Source organism: Urocitellus parryii, chromosome 10, assembly GCF_045843805.1.
Source record: "Urocitellus parryii isolate mUroPar1 chromosome 10, mUroPar1.hap1, whole genome shotgun sequence".
Classification (NCBI taxonomy): Eukaryota; Metazoa; Chordata; class Mammalia; order Rodentia; family Sciuridae; genus Urocitellus; species Urocitellus parryii.
The window spans coordinates 47,903,427-47,926,649 of NC_135540.1; the positions used below are offsets into that span (position 1 = coordinate 47,903,427).

The window sequence follows — 23,223 nt, forward strand, 5'->3', positions numbered from 1 at the left end:
GGTCCCTCATCATACTACTGATATACCAAATTAATCCTGTGACCTAGTCTGTAGTCCCAGATGTCCTTGCCACCTAACTGTAAATATCCTTGTGGTTGGAGCATAGTCAGATATTTGATTGCTTGTGGCTGGCTTTCTGATACATGTAACTGAGTGGATGGCACCCTAGCTTATCATTCTCATCTCTCACTCCCCTCATTGCCATGCTTTAGCCAAGATGAATGACATATCTCCTCCTTTGCTCTTAACTTTTCTCTCAGGCTGAAAGTACCCTCCATACTAGCCCCATCCCTAGCTTGCCCAACTTCTTTTTCATTACCAAGTCATCTTCCTAGGAAGGGTCAATCCAGATGCCATTTCTTTTAGTAAGTTTTCCTGACTACACATATACTCTCAGCCCCTGCCATACACACAATCATCAACTACAGAATATTTATATCAAGCATTCATGTATCTCAGCATGCTGTTGAACACCACAATAATAACTAAAGGTTATTGAATGTTTATTTTGTGCCAGGCATGATGCCAAGTACTTCATTTACATTGTCTTCTTTAATTGCCATGAAAAAATTATGAAATGACTACTCTTTAAAACAATTCCTAAGTTTCTCAAGGCCACATAGTAGCAGAGCTAGAAAAATTCCAACTCTGGTCTAATTCTGGATCAGAATCAGTATGGAGTACATCACACAAAAGTGAGCATGTGTGGCAAAAACATTGATTTATTTTCACTGCTATTGCATATTGCAAGATTTAAGATTGTTTCTCAAATTTCATTGTATTGTGTTCTGTACTGGGCACTGGCAGGTGCCCAGTACAGAATTAATGAACCCAGTTGGTCCTTCCTCTGAGCTCTAGTACTCCCATCCCTCCTCCCAAAGCTCCAGTAGGGACATCTTTATTAGCATTTGACCAGCCCTGTCAGAATGGTGATAAATTATTTCTTACTAAGATTTTAGTATCTGACAATGACTTATAGTTTCCTTCTATAATATTAATAGATATTAAATTTTTTGAAGGTAAGTTATGTTCAATATACATTCAAAAAGCAAGAATCAGGTGGCAAATTGCCTCACAACCTGAAGAAGTTGACATATTATAGATCAATTTGAACTATTGTGAGGAAACCTAGACGTCCCCAGAATTTGATAAAAAATTTTTGAAAGTAGAGGTTGAGCATCCATAATCTTAAAAATACAAAGTCTGAAACTTTTTGAGTGTTTATAAGACTTTAGATGTTTGGATTTTGGAGAATTTCATATTTTCAGATAGAGGATGCTCACTGGTAAATTTTATGTATCTGTTTCCAAATCTGAGACACTTCTGGCCCTAAGCATTTGGATAAGAGATACTCAACCTGTATAACTTGACAAGAATGTCTTAAGACTGGAGTTTAAGTCAACTTCGTGATATAATTCATTATATATAATTGTCAACTTAAAGTTTTGCTGTTCTAATGGAAACTTCTCAATTGATATCTTATATAGATGCTTAGTATGGAAAATCCATAAAAGGGCTACTGTAGTTGATGCACAGAGCTCAGCCCCCTGTTAGTATTCCTGTGAACACAGGCAGCCAGGGCACAGGTTGCTTATCAAAATTCTGTTCTTCCAAAAATTGAGTAGTTGAATGGATATTTAGAATATTATTGGTGAAGAGTAATTTAAATATGATCTAATTCAATCTCTTTGAAGACAGCCCTTTCTACCATGTCTACTATGTGGCTCCTTCCATGCAGCATCTGTCAGGAGGTATTTGTGGCGCTGACTTAAATTGGCCTGGGTTTTAACTCTTCCTAAACAGGCAAAGCACTCACACTGTTTATTCTTTGAGTAAGCAACCTTTCTTTGCTACTGCTACTTCATAAGTAGACATTTTTCTGACTTAGTACTATGTCTTTTGGAATAAGCACTCAATATCAGAGCTGTCAGGACTCCTGTTGTTCACCTTTATAAGTTTCTTCAGTTTTTCGTTGAAACACACTCTTTCTCCTGCTGGGTGTCTAAGTCTCCCACAGCCATTTGAATTTGTTGATGCTGCCTCTTGAAAATGCAGGCACAAGCAGCAGGTACATTGCCTCATTACTATGCATGGATTTTTTTTTTGTTGAAAAACTGAATATAACATTAAGCGGGCTTTTCTGGTTAAACATTACTGTATAATATATCCAAAAGGAATATTCATGAAATAGAGGGAACAGCAGCTCAGCGTTAAACCAGAAACTGACTCACTGCTGGATGCATTGTTGACATTTAACATTATCATGAAAACTGATATGTTGTTACAGTTGCCAGATGTTGTGTATGTTGTTACAGTTGCCAGATGTTGTGTGTAAGTGTGTGTGTGTAAAATAAGACTTTAGAACAGTGAGAGGAACACTGAGAATCTCAATGTTCATGGAATGCATATAGAGTGCATAGTCACAGAACAAAGAAAATGTTTAGGAGATCTCTCAGTTGTTCAATTCAAGGGCTTCCAGTCTTAAGGAAATGCTGATACCCATGTAGGGCGAACTGAAAGGTCTATGCTAGAAGGATCCAGTGAGAGAAGGAAGCAGTCAAATGAAAGTATGAGACACTAAGTAAGATTACATGCACTGTCCCAACTGTGGTGCTGAGTTCATGTTGGGGGCCCTGGTTTCTGCCCAGGGGGTGGGTAAAGGGCAGTGGACTGGAGGGTGATTTTGTGTGTGTGTGTCCAAAGGTTCACTGGCATAAAGAATTCCAGAATTCAATAGTTTTTTTTCAAAAGTTAAGTGAGATAAATCTAATCACTGAGACCTGGTGTGGAAGTATTGTACTTTTTGAAGAAATAACTTCAGCTCTGTAATGATTTCTTTGATAGACCAAAAGCTTAAGCAACAATATAGAATATTACTTTCCTAACCACTGACCAGAAAGACCAAGCAATACTCACATCAACTGCTTATTTTAATGTCAAATGTTTATTTCTATGCCATAGTTGCCTTAGCACAATTTGTAAAAGAAAGGAATCAAAAAAAAAAAAAAGATTTTTTTTTTCTTTTTGTCAGGATATTTTCTCCGCAACTGAAAGAAAGAAAATAAACACCTTGGTACCAGAATTACCATTTCTTTCACATCATTCTAGTAAGTTGCATCTAAATATTTTTCTTGGATATCATTTTTATTTTTTAGAAGGGGAAAATATCCACAGGAAAAAATGTTTGGATTCAGTAGAATAAAGATGGATTGTCTTTGTCAGAGAATATATCTGGAACATCTTTGTTTTGGTACACTGTATTACTAATCACCATATTCTTATTATTTCATATAACAGGCATACTTTATTACATAAAACAAAGTGCACTGAACATGAACAATGTTAGAAACAAATTGAAATCTGGTGTGTCTTAAATCTTTCGGTGATTTGATATTAGTTGAAGCACAGGAAGGAATACAAATTTCATATCCATACAAATGCAACTCTCCCTTGATGAAAATGCACTTAGTAGCCTAGTTCCTTCTGCTTTAGGAGACGGGGCAGCCGATACAACTGAAACAACCTGATAACAAATGGATGTATTTTTTTTTTTCAATAAAAAGGAATACTCTGGCTTCTTGACTGGTTCCCACATTGGAGAGAGCCAGAAGGTGGCATTTGCTTGTTAAACAGACTTCTCTCATCTGATTTGAGACACAAATCCACCAAGATTCTTACAGCAGAAGTAGGCACCACACCTCAAGGTCACGAGGCCCTTAGAAAGCAGCCTATCCAGGTAACTCTGCGCCCAGTTGGTGGTGGCCCAGCACCTGGAAGACGCCCTGGTGGCTGTGCACATAAATCCCTTCAGCAGACTCAGTCAAAGGGTGAGAGTTCTTTAAGTTCATGCACATTTTATTGAGTAGTAATATAAAATGCTTTTTCTTTTTCATTGTTACAAGTGCATGCTTTGATTGCCAACATTTCAGAAGTCAAATTACAAAGGCCAGGCTTTAGGCTGTAGTGAATTACTTGGGCACTTATACAATTGTTAAAAAATATGAATGGACTTTTGTTGTTGTTATTGTTGTTGTTTTCAGAATGAACCAGTTGTAACCCATAACTGATATACAAAGGGGAAAAAAAGTGAAAAAAGTACATATTTTTGTGGCACATGACAGAACGGAACGAAATAACTAAACCGTTATGACGTTAACAGTTACCATGCATTAGAGTTTCACATGTAACTACAAACTTATTTAAATTTCACAAGGTTTGCTAAACATGCTAACCATCTATATGTGCACTGACAAGCTTATGTTAAAAACTTTTAAGAATACTCTCCCCTTTAGATTTTTTCAAAGCTTTTTGATTACAAAATTTCAAAGGCATTAAGCATTTTAGAGAATATAAAGTACGCCAGTATACATACATTTCCAGTATATATCAGACCACTAAGCGCATTACAGTCCCATACAGGCCGATACAGCCATTTTTTTTTTCTTAAAAAACATGCATAGGCAGATTTTTTTTTTTTTACAGAATATAGATGCTTTATCACTGTACTTAATATGGTGTCTTGTTCACTATTACTTAAAAATGCACCACTCATAAATATTTAATTCAGCAAGCCACAACCAAGACTTGATTTATCAACAAAACCCCTAAATATAAACAGCAAAAAAGATAGGTGTAATTATTCCAGTTTTTTTTTAAACTTAAAGAAAAGATATTCATTGCCAAATTAATAAGATAAGTGTTATATGGAAAGAAGGGCATTCAAGCACACTAAAGAAACCTGAGGTAAGCATAATCTGTACAAAATTAAACTGTCCTTTTTGGCATTTTAACAAATTTGCAACATTCTTTTTTTTTTTTTCTTTTTCTGTTTTTTTTTCTAAGACTGCCTAATTCAGTTGATAGCCATTGTGACAAGAGTAGCAAAACATTATCAATAAATAGTCCTTATTTAGTTTGTACATCATTTTTGTTAAAAATGTTTGATGTCATCCATTTTTAGTGCTGCGACTGTAAACGTACAATAGAGTAAGAAATTAGACAAAATTTTCATGTCCAGTAACAGAATAAAAGGCCGTTCATTTACCTATCTATAAGTCCCCAATGCAGTAGGAAAACATGTTCATTCCCCTAACATTGCAGTATATACTAGCATTAGCTTCCTTTGAAAATTTTTTCCCTATAAGCATTTTTAAAAGGCATACCCAAAAGAGGTGTTTAATCACCACCCTCACCAAAATATAGTTTCTCTCTCTCCCTCTTTTTAATGATAGTGTAAACTGAATCCAATTCCTGGCCCCCAGAGCAAACAAGCTACCATCAGAGGCAAGAACATCCAACTGCTGATATGCAGCAATCTCCCTCATGCCCTGCAGCTCAAAAAAAAAAAAAAAATTGTGAACAGGAAGTGGTCACTGAATATTGCTGCTATTACTGCCATTGCTGTCCGTGCCGTTAGTCTCTGAGGCGAGAGCTTTGTTGATGGAGTTAAGGTTGGCATCAGAGGGCATGGCATCTCTGCGAGGCGGCATCCTCTCGTTAATTCGGTCTAAGCCCTTGGCCTCCTCGAAGCTAGTGATCTTATGTTGTGGCGAAAATCCTTTGATAGCTAAACAGAAAATCATTAAAAAAAAGAGAGAAACAGGGTTAGCCAGAGACAGAAGAAGGGCACAGGAGGCGCATCAGGTGATGTTAGAGACTTCGCGGTGAGTGGGAATCCTTTAGTGGAGAACAACGTGATGGGACCGGAACACAACACAACAGACTCCTTACCATACTTGGAGATAACCAAAGGTCTGAAAACAGCCAATGTCTCTTGCCAACCAAAATGTCCTCTTGAAGTTATCATGAAAGTTTAGATCAAAGAAACCCAAAGTGGATATGTAAAGAGGAAAGTGGCTTCCAGGGACAGGCCTCTGGAACCAGCATCAACTGGCCACATCCTTAGCATGGTTACCCACAGGGCCCGGACCTAGACAGACAGCATGTCCCCCCTGTGACTCTCCCATGTGCTCTCGATGGCAAATTCAACAGAATCACTGTGTCTTCTCTGCCTCAAAGTCCAACAATGGACTTATAGCAGACTGTAAAAGGAGCCAGAAAAGAAATCGACTTGGGTATGTCCATGCCATCTCAGAATCCCACAAAGCAAACAACTCAATGGTGTCGTGAAAAAAACGAAGAAATTATAAACTCTTATTTTTGCACTCAACTTTGGAAGCATATAGAGTGGGTGACAAGTTAAGATAAACTCAGAAAAATCCATATCAGGTCACTATGTAGAGAGGCTTTGTCTGCCCTTCAGCAGTGAACAGGCCAAACTGATGTTCATCTGGTGTCCAAAGCAAAGCTCTTTCTTAGTAGATCAATGTAGACATAAGTGGTGATTAAAGAAGAAAACGGGGGGAAACCCTCTTTTTTTACACTTTTTAGCAAAAATGAATTGGACTGGTTTAGATCCTATTAGCAATTAAAACACAGAATTCTCAAAGTGGGCACAGTGATATTTGAGTTGTTTTCTAGTAACCCTCAGTACACTACAGATATAGGTAGGAATTTGTATAAGGAACTTAATGATTTTCTTCCAAGGATGCATCAACCAGTGAGCTGCAAATAAAATACACAAATGTGGAACCAATGACATCAGTTTGCTTTACTCCCTGTGAAGTGCAAGACAGGTACTTAATGGCCAATCACCAGTGCTGAATGAGGCTGCATCTCCATGGTGGATTAAGGACAATTTCAGAGTACCTTTATCCTCCCCACCTTATTTAGGAAAAAACGGAAAGCAGTTTCCAGCTCAAACTCTGCCAGCCACTCCTACATGAGTGCCTTTCATCAGTATGGATGGGATTCTTAAAAGAAAGATATACAAAGCTCATTACAATAACGATGAGAAATAGATTATTCCTTCTCTGTATTTTAAAGGTTAGCATAATGGTGATTAGTCAACCGTGAGAGGAAGTAGATGGGGAAATGGGGAGAGACCAAGGCCCAAAGCAAAGCTTCTTAATTTTTCTGTAATTTGGTAATAAATTGTGAAATAATAGAGCTGTTTAATGAGCACCCACCCTGAAAACTAACTCAATTATTTTGAAGAACAATATAACAGCACAAAGTGGTACCCTACTCTTTTTCTAAACTACTTTAAATATCATTTCATCATCATGAATGAGTATAAAACATTTGTCACTATAATTTATGAAGCGATTTTATTAATTGACATGGCAAAAGTGGAATCTCTAGGTTGTAAAAGCCAATAAAGAGGGAGCGTAGAAGTAAAAATCTAGCTAGAACAATGGATGTTTCTGGGATGGGGCTCCATTCTAATCATTTTTGTCTATGCTGGATGGAGGAATGTGCTCTGCTGTAGTTGCTGGTCAGACAATGGGTATTAGCAATTTACATTGGTAGTATACTTAACACAACACAGAGTCACAGAAACCACAGAAAACAGCCAAACTATCAACAAGAATGCACACTGCAGATTAGAATTTGCCAAGAGGAATAGAGAATTCCCACATAAATAGCAGTTTGTTCACTGCTATTTAGGAAGCAGTTGTATTTTCTCTTACAGTGCTGTCATTTCCCCTACCATATCCAAATCACGTACAAATTGTAAGTCTAAAGTGGCACGCTTTTACATCATACCAAAAGGACCATATGCAGACAATTTTGGGAAAAATAAGAAGTTATCTTGCAAGAACAAAATACAACTGAAGAATTTTGTTTTAAAGGGGAACTTCAAATTATACTTTATCAAATTGTCAGAAGATATGGCATAGATAATATTAAATCTATTTTGATATGCAGTTCTCTCATAACCATAGACTTAAAAAAATTTGCTCAAAACAGTTACACAGGGGTCAACTCTACTGTCCTTGAGCAGAGTCAGGACACAGTTAGAGATGGTACATTCTGGATTTCCTCTCCAGCTCCTAGCACGGTGCCTGGCACAAAGCAGACACTCAGTGAAAGTTAATTAACGGAGCGATCCCTTGATACTCACTATTCTTATAATCGGCCACTTCCACAGGTGTCTAAGTGCATTTAGACACCTTATAATATTTTGCTACTGTTAACTGTCCTATAAGTCTCAGTAGGTTAAAGTTGATAAAGCTAAACAAACCTTTTATCTCATACACATCTGTCTCGTCTTGGAATAATTTTAGAGACATGGAGTAATGCTGAACTATAACAAAGCACTATTCAAATGAACTGTTTTGGGCTACAAACTTCTGAAAGACTGGAAATTAATAAACTATCTTTACTCTTCCTTTTCAGTGCTGCCTGAAAGTGATTTGAGGGAGGGACATGGTTCAGCTCCAAGAATACTGTTTATGTGTCATTTGTCAAAACAGCTGCCATAACCCCCACCCCACATCATTCAAGATATATAAATTCCTTTTGTTTTCTGTGATTATACTAGGTTCATTGTATACAGAAGTCAAACATAGCTTTAAGGGAAAAAACAAACAAACAAACCATAGAAGGACATTTTCCCCTTTAAAGCAAGAACATTTTGGTTAATACTGAGCCACAACTGTTAGCCCAACACCCACACACTCTGTACAAGCTACAGCAAAAAAAAAAAAAAAAAAAAAAAAAAAAAAAATGAATACACCCAGCAGAGCCCTTATCTGTTGCAGGTACAACAGAAAGGGGACTGGCCAATTTACCTTCATCAGCCTCAATAGCCTCAACAGTAGCTGAAGAGAAGAAAGGGGGTGCAAAATGAATGAGAAAAATGAGCAGAGGATTTTTTTTTTTTTTTTAACTCTAAGAACAAATCAGTGACCATCAAAGGAGCTAAGAGAACTAATGATCCTGTAAGTGCTGGATTCTGGCACAGACAACAAAACAGAAATGCTAAAAAGAAAGGAAAAAAAAAAAACACCACCAAAAAATGATAAGTTTAAGATTTGGCTACTTCTATCTGAGTGAACTGCTTGGTTTTTGCTCAGTAATTAAATGACAAAATAATTTAACCCTTTATGAAAAGACTCAGAAAAGTTTTCTTTAACTTGGATTAAATTGATAAGGGATTATGTCATCTAAAATGTGCTTCTGTCTCACAGAACACTTTAAAACTTTTGCTGGATTTGGTGATTGATTTACTACTTTAAAAGACCAGACAAAATGGTAGAACTTGAAGCAGAGCCATGATATCAGTGAGATAAATCATACTACTTAATATTAAATGGTACTATTTCCTACTGCCATGCAAAGACAGGGGATGCAAATTTAAAGAAAGATAAAATCAATGTGTTCATGTTCAAGTACATGTGATTCTTTAAATTTGGGGGTAGGGATTGGCAAGAGGGTGAGGGAGAATGGAGAAAGGAAGGAATGATTGGCTGGACTTCTTTTGCCAGGAAGAACAATTTAAAATCAGTTTTCTTTTCCATATGGGAATATCAGTTTTGGAAATGAAACTCTTGAAGTGTTAAAAACCCAAGTGGTAACATGGCAGCAGCAGCAAGAATTCTTTCTATCTGCATTTGAAAGAAGAAGCAGCCTACATATTGAAACCTCATCTAGGAGGCGTCTTAAAAATACACTGAAAGAGCATATTTCAGAGTCAGAACTTTTATACTCCGTTGCTTTATGAGCAATTTTTATGATAAGGTCTGGGTCTATACTTTCACAGGTATATGGGTCCTTCTGAGTTATTAAGGCTAGTTGGTATTTCCCTAATTAAATGCTAAAATGCAAAATGTCTCCGTAACCCTTAAATGTTTAATATTAAAATTTTACCCCTTAACTTTAATTTGCATTTTTCTTATATTTTAAGATTTTACAAGTGGAGCAACTGCCAAATCTGCACTCTAACTTCCTTCTGGTACATTCTAGATTCCTTATGGCAAAAATAGAGGATGATTGCCACCAAGGAGAAGAGCTGAAGACCAAAGCACTGAGAAAGACCCCTTTGAGACAAGCAGAAGGGTGTCAGACGATGGGTTTTCAAGTTTTATTAATGTATGTGGTTTACAGTACATATTAAGTTTTCCAAATCTGGGGACAAACAAGTTTCCAATCCACATGTCTTTTGCCTGTCTGGAGTGTGTGTGTGTGTGTGTGTGTGTGTGTGTGTGTTTAACACAGGATAACACAAACCAATGGTTTTAAAATAAAGGAAAAGAAAATGCAATGACTGAAGTTAAAAATGCAGGTGGAAATCTAGAAAAGAAACAAAGAATTATAACAACTTAAGTAACTTAAGTTTCAAAAGTAAAGCAAAAATCTGGAACCACACCAGCACTGACATATTAGAAATATGTACTGCCCGCTATTAAATGCATCCTTCTAAGCAAATGAGGCCCCGAGTTTCTGATAATACACTTGCTGTGTCTTAAAATGTGCTTACCAGAAACTGTAGATTTCAATCAATTAGGTAGAAGTGCATTTTGTGCACATCTGATTTATCTATGCTAACGTTTTAGTGAGCTTTGGTGGAAAAATTTTTGTGTTTGTATAAATCTATTAAAATAAATAATTTCCAGCTATAAATTTAAGAGAGAATTTACTTTAGTACTTTGTATTGTCTTATCCTAATTTAAAATTCTTTGAATTTCTGTGGAAATTCGGAGTGATTTTGGAATAAATTCATCTGATAATAAAGAGAATTACTGTGATGCTGCTAGGATGTGATCATTTAGCAATACCGTATTCATGAAGTTGATCATTAGCCTTCATGTAGCATTGTCTAAATAATGTAACTGTAAAAATACCTGAATCTTCTAAGATGAAGGACAGGGATGGAAGAGAAAATATGAGAAAGATTCAGGGAAAGACACAGGAGAATATGAGGCTGAAATTATTTAAAAATGTTATAGTGTATTTTTCTTTTAATTTTTTTCTGTGGAAGTCAAATCTAATACCAAAATTTCCACATTTTAAAATTTTATTCTAAGTAATGATAATAAGTAAAATTGATAACCAGACATTAAAAAGAATGTGTAGCACCATGCTGTCTAACATGGTTGCCACTAGCCATATGTAGATATTTAAATTAAATTTAATGAAAATTAGATAAAATTTAAAAATAAGTTTTTCAGTTGTATTAGCTGTATGTCAAGTGCTTGACAGTTATAAGCTACCAGTGACTTTTGCACAGATGAAGAAATTTCGATCATCACAAAATTTCTATGGTACAACACTGGTCTAAAGAACTGTGGTTTTCATATAGACTCTCTTAAAGGAAATATTGTAATTTCTTTCAATAATAAAATTAGTGCCTTCTTTTTATTTTGGAAAGATAAACCAAAGGACACATAAGACTTCTAATATCTATTTAAGTGGATAGTGAAATCAACCTTTATATATTCTTAGATTGTTCAATAAAATCTAGTTATGGATGTATATTTGGGTGTGCATGTTTATTTCATCAATCAAAAAGATAACCTGAAATCTATTTAAAATATGTAATTAAAAACTTATTTCAGCAATTGATTGGCTCTTAGTAGTCAAACCTGTTGTGCATGTGTGCAAGCTGAATGAGTCTGCATATAGCTCAGCTTGCAAATGTAGATTCCTATGTTGATGAGGGAATGGGTGTAAGGGTTGTACTGCAGTAAGTGGGGGTGCTATTATCATGGACATGACTGACCAAACTGATGTGGGGGTTTCAGCCCTTCTTCCAGCCAAGAAGAACTGAAGACCAAGACAGAGCTTGAATGAATGGGTAAATCAGGGCTCTGGTGGCTCAGCTGGCTGTGATGCTCCAGGGTCAAGGTCATACCACTGGCCTGCTTACCGCTTTGCAGAGTTTGCTTCCCTCCAGAAAGCACTCCGCTGGGGAGCATGCCGGTGGGGGTTAAGCCTTTCAGTGTCAGCACACTCTCACTCTCTTCTCTGGAAGGCACAAACAAAGAGCAGGTGTTAGTTTGGAAGGAAAACATTGCATGTAAGAACCCACATTGGCCCTTGTGTTGGCTCTCTGGGATTTTTGTTCATTTGTTCATTTGTTTTACTTAAAATACACCATATTTTTTATACATTTACATAGAGGAGATGCTACACAAATGATGACGTTGCATTGTGCAACTGTGGACATATAACCTCTTCTGAGTACTGAAGATACAGAAAATAATTCCGATTTTGTCATCAGATATCATATTACAAAGTGTTTGTTGTGTATCCCCCAGGATAACAGCAAACATGTTCAGAGAGAATTGTGCAGAATGCAGATGCAAATTTTTCAGCCAAGGCTCAGCAACAGTAAGTAGAACTGATTGGAAGGGAAAACCAGAATATATGGTAAATTGAGAAAAAAAAATTGAACTATGGATTAGAGAGCCAGGGTTTACTTCCAGGGATCACTAAGGAATTTTGACAACACTTGGGGAAAACAAAAGAATAGCAACTAGTCAATAAAGCAAATGGCAAAATGTCTTAGTTTTTCTTTTTCAGCCACTTTCCCCACTGATTTGCTTATATAAAATTATTTTATTATCCACTAGGACAATTATTTTACAATAATTTTAAGTACTTCAGAACTTTAATTATATTTATTCATCTTTAACACTATTAATCACTTTGATTTACTCATAGATTTCAATGATTACATTAGCATGAAATAAGAATAACCTTACATCTTTTCACTGCAATCCTCCATAAGCAGAAAATACTCCATAAGTTTTTTTTTTTAATTTATTTTTTAGTTTTTTAGGTGGATACAATATCTTTACTTTTAAATTTTTATGTGGTGCTGAAGATTGAACCCAGTGCCTCCTGCATGCTAGGTGAGCACTCTACCACTGAGCCACAACTCCAGCCCCTCCATAAGGTTTTATACATATACATATACATTTGTGATGTTTAATATATATATATATATAACTACTCAAAATTTTTACAGAGATTTCTAAATCTCAAAACTCCTCCCCAAATCTGCTACTTTCATATCAGTAGCCAACTCAGAAATTGAAAATTTCATCTTTTAGCTATTTGAACTTAAAGTATCACCCTGCAACTTCTTTCATCCTAATACCTCAGCTACTCTACCAATAAATCCTGATGGCTGTACCCTCAACATATTTCCATGCTGTACCACATCTCAGAAGCTTACTCTCTCATTCCTTTGGTAAACAGCTTCATTGAGATACAATTAATGTAGCACTATCTGCAGTGTATGATTCATTCAGTAGTGTTTTGCTTATTCAGAGAGCAGTACAACTACCACCATTATCAATTTTTGAACATTTCATCACTTACGAAAGAAGCCCTATACCCACATTAGCTGTCACTCCCCATTTCCTCCAGCGCTGTGTAACTCCTCGTCTACTTTCTACAGGTTCATTTACTCTGGACATTCAGACAAATGGCGTCATACACGTGTGATCTTCTGTGACAGTGTCTCTTGCTTACATCTAGCGTCTCTTGCCTGCTGGGAGCAGCCTCCCAATGGTCTTTTTGCTCTACCCTTGTCACATGCCTGCCCCTCCTCCCATAGCTATTCCAGCACAACAACCCCAAGGAGTCTTTTAATACCAAAGCCAGATCCTGTCACTCCTCTACTCAAAACCTCTAATGGCTTCTCTGAGAAAGGTAAAAGGTAAAACATTAGCAAGTTCCACATGGGCCTTTAAAACACTAGACATCTAGTATTTTAAGCCCATGCTCTCCCTTCTCATTCATCTCTCAGACTACATTTCCTACCTTGTCCACTTAGGGTCCCTCAAACACACCCAGTACACTCACCTCAGGGCACTGCACTTGCATGGAATCTGACCCTGGGTGTCTGTGTGGCTCACACCCTCTGTCTCTTTTAAAAAAGTATTAAGGTTGAGCCAGTCAATCAATCATTGTGTACTTTCATGCAGGTATTTCACCCTTTGCAGGACTCTGCAATCAAATCACTAGAGGTCACACAAAGAAGAAATATTCTGAATGCTAAGTGGATTTGGAAAAAATTAAAGAGTACTGCACAGAAATGTACTCATATTTATTTTCTTTTATATTCAGATTCAAAATAAGGCCTTAGCCTCATGACTGGTTATTATTCATACTTAAATAACTTTGGTATCAAATCCTATATTAAAAAAAATAGGACAGCTCCAACAATAAAAACCTACATTGCTCAGAAGATAAACTGAATTACTAGCTTCATACCTATAAAAGGTTTCTGTTAGTCTGGAGTGATTTTTTCTCAATGTTCAAAATTTTGACTTTTGTGGCCAAAAGTAGAAAGGCTTCTTCTTCTTCTTCTTCTTCTTTTTTTTTTTTTAATCATACCTTTGGGCTTAGACACCCTCAGGTTAAAATCCTGTCCTATGAGATCAGGATGTTGTTTAACTATTTTGGGTTTCAGTTTCCTTATCTATCAAACCATATCCATAATTATAGGATTTCTTTGAGGATTAAGTGTTATACTTTACGTGAAAGCCCTGGTACAGAAGGTGGTCATTTTCCTTCCTTCCTTCCTCCCTCATCAGCTTTGCCTTTGACATTCAACTACATTCCTTACCTCCCTCACTTGTGACTCCCATTCCTGCCTCACAGGGAAGCCGCACCTCAGGTTTCTGGAGGCTTCATCATTTCTGAATTCCAATAATCTTTGCTGCATTCTTATTCTTACTGCTTTCTTTGCAGCATTTCCCACTGATGCCCGTGCCCCCTGTCTGGAAAGGCTTCTCATACCCAGGTTTTATAACACTTTATTTCTTCTTCTTCTTCTCTATTATCCTTCTCAGTCCCTTGGCTGATTTTTGCCATCTCCAGCCCATGCCACACAAGGCTCTTAACCCTTAGAAACAAGGCTAGTGTGAGCTGAGATGTGCTGTAAGTGTAAACCACAGGTAGATTCCAAAGACTCGGTGAAAAAAACAGGCATGGAAAAATAGCTCCTTAATAGGTGTAACACTGATTCTATGTTAAAATGACTAAATTCTGAATCTCTGTGTTAAATATTTTGTACTCCTTTCACTGTGATTTCTAAAACATTTAAGATGACAGATGTGGCTCAGCTTACATTTCTATTGGAAAGAACTGGTCTGAGGATTAGTTTCTGCTCCTGCCTTTCACTATTCGCTTTAGCAAGACCATCCTGTATACTGCTGTAGTGTTTTCTCCTCTCATTCAATCCTCTGTCTGCATTTCTAACCCCCCACAGTCTCTCTGAAGCTCCAAGGCAAAATTTCTAACTGCCTCTGTATGAATGTTCTGCCAAATCTAACTCATCTTTTAGATATTCAAATACTTGTTTTTTCTTCTATAGCAACATCCAACCACATAGGCTATAACCTCTATAGAAAACTGCCAGAATATTTTCTCTCTCTTATCACCCCTAAAATAGGTAAAGGGTTTTATACAAACAACAGAATCTGCTCTTTTTTTTTTTTTTTTTTTTGGTACTAGGGATTGAACTCAGGGGCACTCGAACACTGAGCCACATCCCTAGCCCTATTTTGTATTTTATTTAGAGACAGGGTCTCTCTGCTTAGCACCTCACTTTTTGCTGAGGCTGGTTTTGAACTTGTGATCCTCCTGTCTCAGCCTCCCAAGCTGCTGGGATTACAAGTGTGTGCCACCATGCTGGGCAGAATATGCTCTAATTTTAACAGTAAAGAGATGGCTATAAGGCTATTAGAAAACTCTCAGATCCAGAGAAGTGGACTTGTATGTTCTGTACCAGTGCAAATACCAGGACCCATCTACATTATGGGGTCAGCTCCATAAAATGCTCCCATGGATGCTGACAGCCAACACCTAGGCTCTCACTAATGCTGTGCAGTTATTCCCAAAAATACTGAGACAGAGCTTTTACATGGCTGGCTTTTCAGATTCCACACCTCACAGAGCAGTTACCTTCTCCACCGGCTGCTTCCTTATGGTGTTCAATGAGAAACAGAAACGTTATGTGTGTTCATCTAATTGGCAGATCCTAGACAACTTGCCTATACCTTATCTGCAAAGGCTGCTGAAAGACAGTTTTCTGGTTCCCCTATAATGTTGCAAATTTCTGAAACATGAGGTATGTGTTTAGTAGCCATATCGAACCATTCTGGACTACTGCCTGTGTTCATTCATCATGTTCTAGGCTTATAAAATCTAACTTTTCAAATTCCTTTATAGATATATCCCTTCCTTTGCATTCCTTCTCCCACAGCTGATCTAACCTTTTGCTTGGATTACTTCAGTAGCTTCCTCAAAGTGTTTCCTGCTGCCAATAAATCACCTTGCTAGCCAATCTTCACACTTCCATTAACACACACACACACACACACATCTAATCATGACTTACAGCATGCCTCTCACCCTGGGAAAACCATTCCGGGACTCCTCGTTGCCTACACACAGGGAAATCAACACACTTTATCATGGTTTCCAAGGCCTGTAAAGATCTGGGCTTTCATGCATTTTCAGCCTCATTTTTTACAAGATTCCTCCCTATCTTCACATCTTGTAAACTGGCCCTTCTATGTGCTTAAAATTCATCCCCACGCTGCTGGTAGCACTTGGAATCACACTCGACCACCCAGTTCACTTTGGAGTAAGATTCCGCTCCACTCATGTGGAGTGCTGCCGGGGACAGGTGGTCAGCCTTTCCCAATTTCCTCCCTAAAGGCAGGTCACCGCAACCTTGTAAGCTTGCTGTGTGGGTTGCAGTTCAACGTTCATAACATGGGGCACAGCACCTGGCATTTAGCAAGCACCTCACAAGAGGATGCCACTGACACTGCTCTGAGGACATGCTTTCGCCTCTTTCGGGAGCGCCTTTACCACAGGAACCCCACGTCCTGGAATCCAGCCTCTTCTTCACAGCACTCCTCCAATGTCAACCTCTTCATGAGCATTCCCATTCAGGAAACAGAAAGGCTCCCTCCTGTCCAATGCCACAGCAGAGCATCTGCTCACATATTTAGCAAACACTTCATAGTCTCATATTAACCTACATGTCTGCCATTCCAATTTCGACTGCTAACTCAAAATGATTCCTTTTTACTGATCAACCATTACTTACTAAGCTCAGTTTACTTTTTTCTAGATATGATCCCTCTGCATACCACTACAGATGCTTTTATTACAGGAAAGCAGTACCATGCACCTTATTCTACTTCCAATTGACATTTGTAATCTTTTAAGTCTTTGATCATCACTGGGTTCAAACAGTCCATTCCATAATTAGGAATAATCAGATCTTGTACACTGATATTCAAGGGACTGAGGGATCTTCCAATAGTAAGACCTATAGGATTCTATAGCATTGCTTCTACTACCATCATGGATATAAAAAACTCATAAATTTTTTTTTAATATTAAGCAAGAATTCTCCCATTTTCCTAACTGCAGTTTCATATGGAAATGATGAAGCCATTCTCATAGAGACTTCAGATAGAAAAAGAAGAAAGAGCATTTATTGGTAGACCTAAGGCACAATAGGTGAGCAAGTGTTGATGATGAGGTGTCATTTGACCTTCTGCTCTTCATAAAGCTGTTGAAGCCCATGTCTTCTTGCTGGTCCTCAAAACTGCTAGAGTTGTTCCACTTATGGGTCTCTGCACTTGCTGTTCCCTTTACCCTGAACTGCTTTAACCTGTTCCTTCATGAAGGTCAGCCACACGGGCTCCAAGCCTCTCCTCAAGAGAATTCCGTGTTGGCCGTACACTAAAGTCAGTGCCTTCTCTCCCACTTGCTATACCCCTATATTACTTTATTTTTTCTCTATGATAAATAATCAGTGTTTTAAATTTTATTATATTTATTTGTTGCCTGAATGAATGAGTCTGTTTAGTTAGAAATGAAGAGATGAGAGCAACGGTGGTCTCTATCTTTAAGGTGTAGGGAGCAAGGACACTCTTGATCTCAGCTCAATAGGCCTTTTGTGATTCCACTGGCTGTTGAGTTATTGCTGACTCGTTTTGGGTGTGTTTGAGAAAGGATGGTAATGATTTTATCCTTCTTGTGGCTTCCTGCTTTCTGCATCAAACCACATAGTTAAGATAGAAATGGCAAGAGGAGAAACAAAAAGACCCTGCATAGCTTTTTTTTAATGAGAATTTTTGGAAAATCTTGACAAAAATTAGAACTTGAAATTATACAATATGAAGGTGCAGTATTTCCCAAAGCATTTCTGTTTTTCCTAGTGTATGTGAAGAAATGTGAACTGACTGTACTCCAAATAAACACACAATATTTTACAATAATCTTCTAAAAAGAAATATAGTTACCACATATGATCTAGAAATAGTTGAATTTAAATAAAGTGAATTCCATTTAAGAAAATATTTGTTTTCAAAACTCATGCTTAATAATAACAGCATGATTCATGATCCACTTTAAACAAACAAACTAGTATATGGGAACTAAAACATTAAATAACTGTCTTTTCCCTTTTAGTGATTAATGAGAATAATATGGGTTCACATGAACAGCTCATGGGTTGATGCTCATTTCCTAGAAATCTAGTGATATGCTCTGGATAAATTCATCTTTTACCGCAAAGCCAGAGTGAAAAATAAAAAGGATTATAATAGCTTGCCCTGTTTCACAAGATGCACAACCTATTGTGAAATAAATGTTTTAAAATCCTGCAGCAAATAGAGGGATAAAATGTGATGCAATTGATTAACAGACAATTTCTTCAGAGAAATAATTTTGCAGATTGCAATGTAACTAAAGCAGTGAAGAACTCACACTATCATTTAAAAGGGGCAAAATAAAGAAGAGCAAATATATATTAGTAAAATGTTTAAATTACCAGATTAAAGTGTTAAAATAGTTATTCAGTAACACATGATAAAATTCAAAACAGAAATAGAGGAAAAATGATCCCACCTGAGAACCGAGAACACTCTGGCCATCTTGCCTATTGCTCGGATCTTGTTCCTAATCACCTCCTTCCGGGCTGCAGCTGTTGCTCCTGTATTTTAAAAGAGAGTTTAGTAGTCAATGAATTTTATCTAAATGCAATTATTTTGTAAATTTATATAAGTAACAGAGTATAGTAAGCAAAATAAGCTTTGCTTTGTTTTTCCTTAAGAGGATTCATCTTTATGTCAAATTTGAAAATCTTTGCTTTGGGCCATGTGATTCTTGAGAAGTTCCCCAAATACAAAGGAGTAACTTTTGAGAATTCCAAAGGATCTGGAGTGAGGAAAGAGAGAGTATCTCAATTCACAATAGCCAAGCTATGGAGCCAAACTTAATTGTCCTTCAACAGATGAGTGGATAAAGAAAATGTGGTATATATACACAATGGAATATTACTCGGCCTTAAAGAAGAATGAAATTGTGGCATTTGTTGCTCAGCGGATGGAACTGGAGAACATCAGGATAAGTGAAATAAGCCAGTCCCAGAAAACCAAAATCCAAATGTTTTCTCTGATATGTGGATACTAACACATAACAAGGAAGGGTAGGGAGGTAAAGTATAGAAGTTCAGTGAATTAGACAAAGGGGAATGAAGGGAAAGGGGGGGATGGGAATAGGAAAGACAGTAGAATCAGACATAACTTCCCTATGCTCATATATGAATATATTATGCCAGTGTAAATCCACATCATGTACAACCACAAGAATGGGATCCTAATTGGAATGGGTTGTACTCCATGTATGTATAATATGTCAAAATACACTCTACTGTCATGTATACCTAAAACCCAAACAAAACAGAACAAAAAGATAGCTGAAAAAAAATATCCTGAGAAGATAAGGGTAGGCTCTCATCCTTCTCTTTTGTTCCCCTCTTCTTGGCAGGAAGAGTTGAGTCCCCAACACCTGTCACTCATTCCAGACTCCTGCTGGGAAAGCTACTTAGTAAACTGTTTTTTTAAAGAAAATCTCCCTTGAGGTGATCAAACTGGGATGGCTCTGAACTCCCCATGTTCCTTGGGAGATCGTTTATAGTATTTACTGGTCATAAAACATTTGTTTTAGCACTGGATACTCCTTCATCTTCTGGCTGGTTCAAGAGCTCTTAGAGTAAGAAGTAGAAAGCTGACCTGGATTTAGCCGAGAGACAGAGGCACTATCTATGTTAAAAAGTTATGCATGAGTCTGTCCAGGTTAAGTTTTCCAACTTATTCCATTCTCTAAATTAAAAAGAAAATAAATCTATGTAGGCTATTGTTGTTAAAGGCATTTTCTTTTTTTAACCATGTTTTCTTAATATATGTTCTTTAATTCAACCATTTTGTATTTTTCTTAAGTTCTCAAAATATGTTTGGGTTAAGAAACAGAAAAATACTTCTCTTAAGACTTTATAATACAAAGTAGAAAAGGATAAAAAGTACTTTGAATACCTTATATAGGACTTTATAGGAAGTGTTAATACAAGGAGATAGCCTTTCTTTCTACTGCCTCTAACAGATACACAATAAAACATTCTTTTCAAATAATATCATGATGTTCCTAATCTGGAAGAACAGTTGAATCACATAATTTGCTGAGGTTGGAGTTTATAGATGAACACTGGTGTTATCTTTTGTTCTTTCAATCCATGAGAAGAAAAAATTTTCTGACATTTCTTGAAGAAAAGATTTCTGCTATTTCTTTTGGCAGTTTTTATGAATGTAATTTGGAAACATTTTTCATTCAAACAATTAATCCCCATGCTAACATTTATACAAGAAAGAAAACTTGCAACAACACGTACAATTTTTAAATGGTTAGAGAAAAGGCCTCTGCTATTCTCTCCACTCCAAGAAAATGGAAACATAATGCCCCACTTTCTTTGCCTGGGTGGGTGAATTTCTGAAGGTGAAGCTGACATCTATCCATTCCACAGGTAAGGAGAGGTATTCCCCAGAAGGTACGTAACAGTAACAGCTAGGGAGTCGGCATTTCTCCAGCTTCCTTCCCTTAGACTTCAAAGAAGCTCATATTTTTGTCCATTTTGTTCTCTCCTGTTGAAATAGTAGCATGACACCTATGCCTTACCTCCCAACATACCCAATAAATGGCACTTACTCTTGCCAGCTATTCTGCTGGCAACTGGGTGGAGAAAATTTAAATCCATGTGGGAGAAAGCAATTCTCCTACTCAGTCCCTGTGGCAATCAAGAACCATGGCTTTACTGGGTGCGTGGTACACACCTGTAATCCCAGTAGCTCTAGAGGCTGAGGATTGTGAGTTCAAAACCAGCCTCAGCAACAGTGAGGCACTAAGCAATTACTCAGTGAGACCCTGTCTCTAATAAAATACAAAATTGGGCTGGGGATATGGGTCAGTGGTTAGTGCCCCTGAGTTCAATCCCAGGCACTCTCCCAAAAAGAACCATGGCTTGTCATTCACTATGAGTTCACAGACTCATATCTACTAGTGGTGTGTGTAAGATTTCTACTTTAAAATTATGCTGAGAATTTAACAATATTTATTATCTATGGTTTGACATTAAGATTCTTTGAACAATAAATTTTGCCCTGGAGGTCATCTAAGAGTCTGAGTTCATTGTACCTGGATTTAATATAATGATCAATGATGAAGAAACTTGTAATGGATAACTTTAAGAAAAAAAAAGTGAGAAGGAAGTAATTTCCTTATGGTGATCTCCATATATATATTTGGTTATTCAGGTTGATGTTGTTTTCAGTCTAACATTGTGGTGTCACTATTTTTTTTAGCTTAATATTTCCCACCCCTGCTGACCCAATCAACTTAGAGATTGTGATGCACCAAGCAAGGGAAGAAGAGATCTTGGCTATTTCAAAAACACTCTGTGGCCAGATTGTGAAATCAATCCAACAGACACAAGAAATGGAAAATGTGGGGGAAACTCCAAAAAGGGTGACTACATTTAGAAGTACAACCAGAAAAGCTGCAAGGAATGGTTAAAGTGTCTGGAAATAAGATTGCATATATTTAAGAGAAATGAGAAGGGAAAAACATAAATTTAAACAAATGAAAAATATATGAGAAGAAGAATCTCACCAAGAATTTTCCAATGAGGGACTTACAGAAACCATAGAGCAATGAATGGAAAGTAAGAATCTAAGTTGAAAAGAAAGTAAATGGAGAGAACTCTGCTTCCCAGCTCAGAGAGAGCTGATGCTCAGAAAAATGATCAAATAAATATATTTAAAGTGCAAAATGAGCATTCTGACAGAGTCATTATACTATTGCTTATATTGTCAGCTCAAATGGAGAGTATATAATAATATTAATATTTTATTATCTATCCATAGTTATATTTTCCCCCAAAATGGTGAATAATAGATTATAGAACTTTTCTTAATGAAAAAAAGCACTTTAAAATTTACCAATAACTCAGGTAAAATATTTTATTATCTATTTTATAAAATTAGACTATATTTACTCAAAAGGTCAAAAAATGTTAACATGGTCTATAAAAAGAGACATTAAGACAAGTCTCTTAATGTTTTATCCTGGGATCACCTTTAATATTTTCCAAATAATCCAAATCTAAATTAAACTCCTACTAAACACTTGCAACTTCACAAAAATATAAAATATGCAAATAAAATGTGTAGATTAATACATACTTGAATTTCAAGGAATAAATGTAATGGGATAGAATGGAGTTCAGATATAAATGTCCTGGTATACTTAGTATTGCTATTCCTAGTTTTGGTATTTTCCAGAGATCATGGCAAGTCTTCACAGCCCAAAATTGAATGGAAAGACCAAAAAGAAGAGCAGGTTTTTGGGATTTTATAATCAACATGTAACTATAATGTCATATTATCATGTAAACATTCTTGGTACTGTTCTGATAAAGTTGTGGCAAGGTGCCACTGTAGCACAAATTAAAATTCAGTATATTAAGTACTGACAACACATAAAATATCTTTGAAAGAAAAACTGGGGTGACTTATTTTTTTCAGTGAAAAAAAATATAATCTCTTATTTTAACTTGGAAGTTCAAATCAAAAGGCAGTATTTCATATGTTGAGAAAAGAATAATTGTAAGTAAAATTTCATTTTGTGTTTTCATTCATACAATTATCACTCCTTTTTTTTTAAGCTTCTCCTTTCAACTTTTAAGTTCTGATCCTTTTATGCCTGGGGCCTGATACTACTCTTTTCAGAATCTAAGCAATCCTGCATAGTCAATTTCCCTCAACGTGGGGGAGGCTAATATACAGACCAAGGGAATCTTTAAAGATTTTCTTTAAAGTGTGTCCCTCCTGGCCTTAACGCTGCACCTTGCTGGCTTCTCCTGAAGGTTTAAAGGTTTCTGTGCCAAGTGGCCTCCTGAGTGAGTACTGCATCCCCACAGGGTGGGTTTCAGTCTCTGAAGGGAACAGGAAAGAAGACTGCAGAGAGGAGGGGCCAAGTGCTGTGGTGAGAGAGACTCACAACACA

General features: G+C 36.8%; 1 protein-coding gene across 2 annotated transcripts in view; it reads right to left on the reverse strand.

The window, feature by feature from the left end:
- Positions 1-4,794: 4,794 nt before the first annotated feature.
- Ppp3ca (protein phosphatase 3 catalytic subunit alpha) overlaps positions 4,795-23,223 on the reverse strand; it is a 308,806-nt gene continuing 290,377 nt past the window's right edge. The window contains exons 11-14 of one of the 2 annotated variants that reach the window (XM_026398113.2): positions 18,736-18,820; positions 11,714-11,811; positions 8,637-8,666; positions 4,795-5,566 (exon numbers count right to left, since the gene is read on the reverse strand). In XM_026398113.2, the coding sequence (XP_026253898.1) occupies positions 5,370-5,566; positions 8,637-8,666; positions 11,714-11,811; positions 18,736-18,820 (410 nt within the window). In that variant the 3' untranslated portion in view covers positions 4,795-5,369. The remainder of the gene's footprint in view (positions 5,567-8,636; positions 8,667-11,713; positions 11,812-18,735; positions 18,821-23,223) is intronic. The other variant, XM_026398115.2, reaches the window with a different exon arrangement.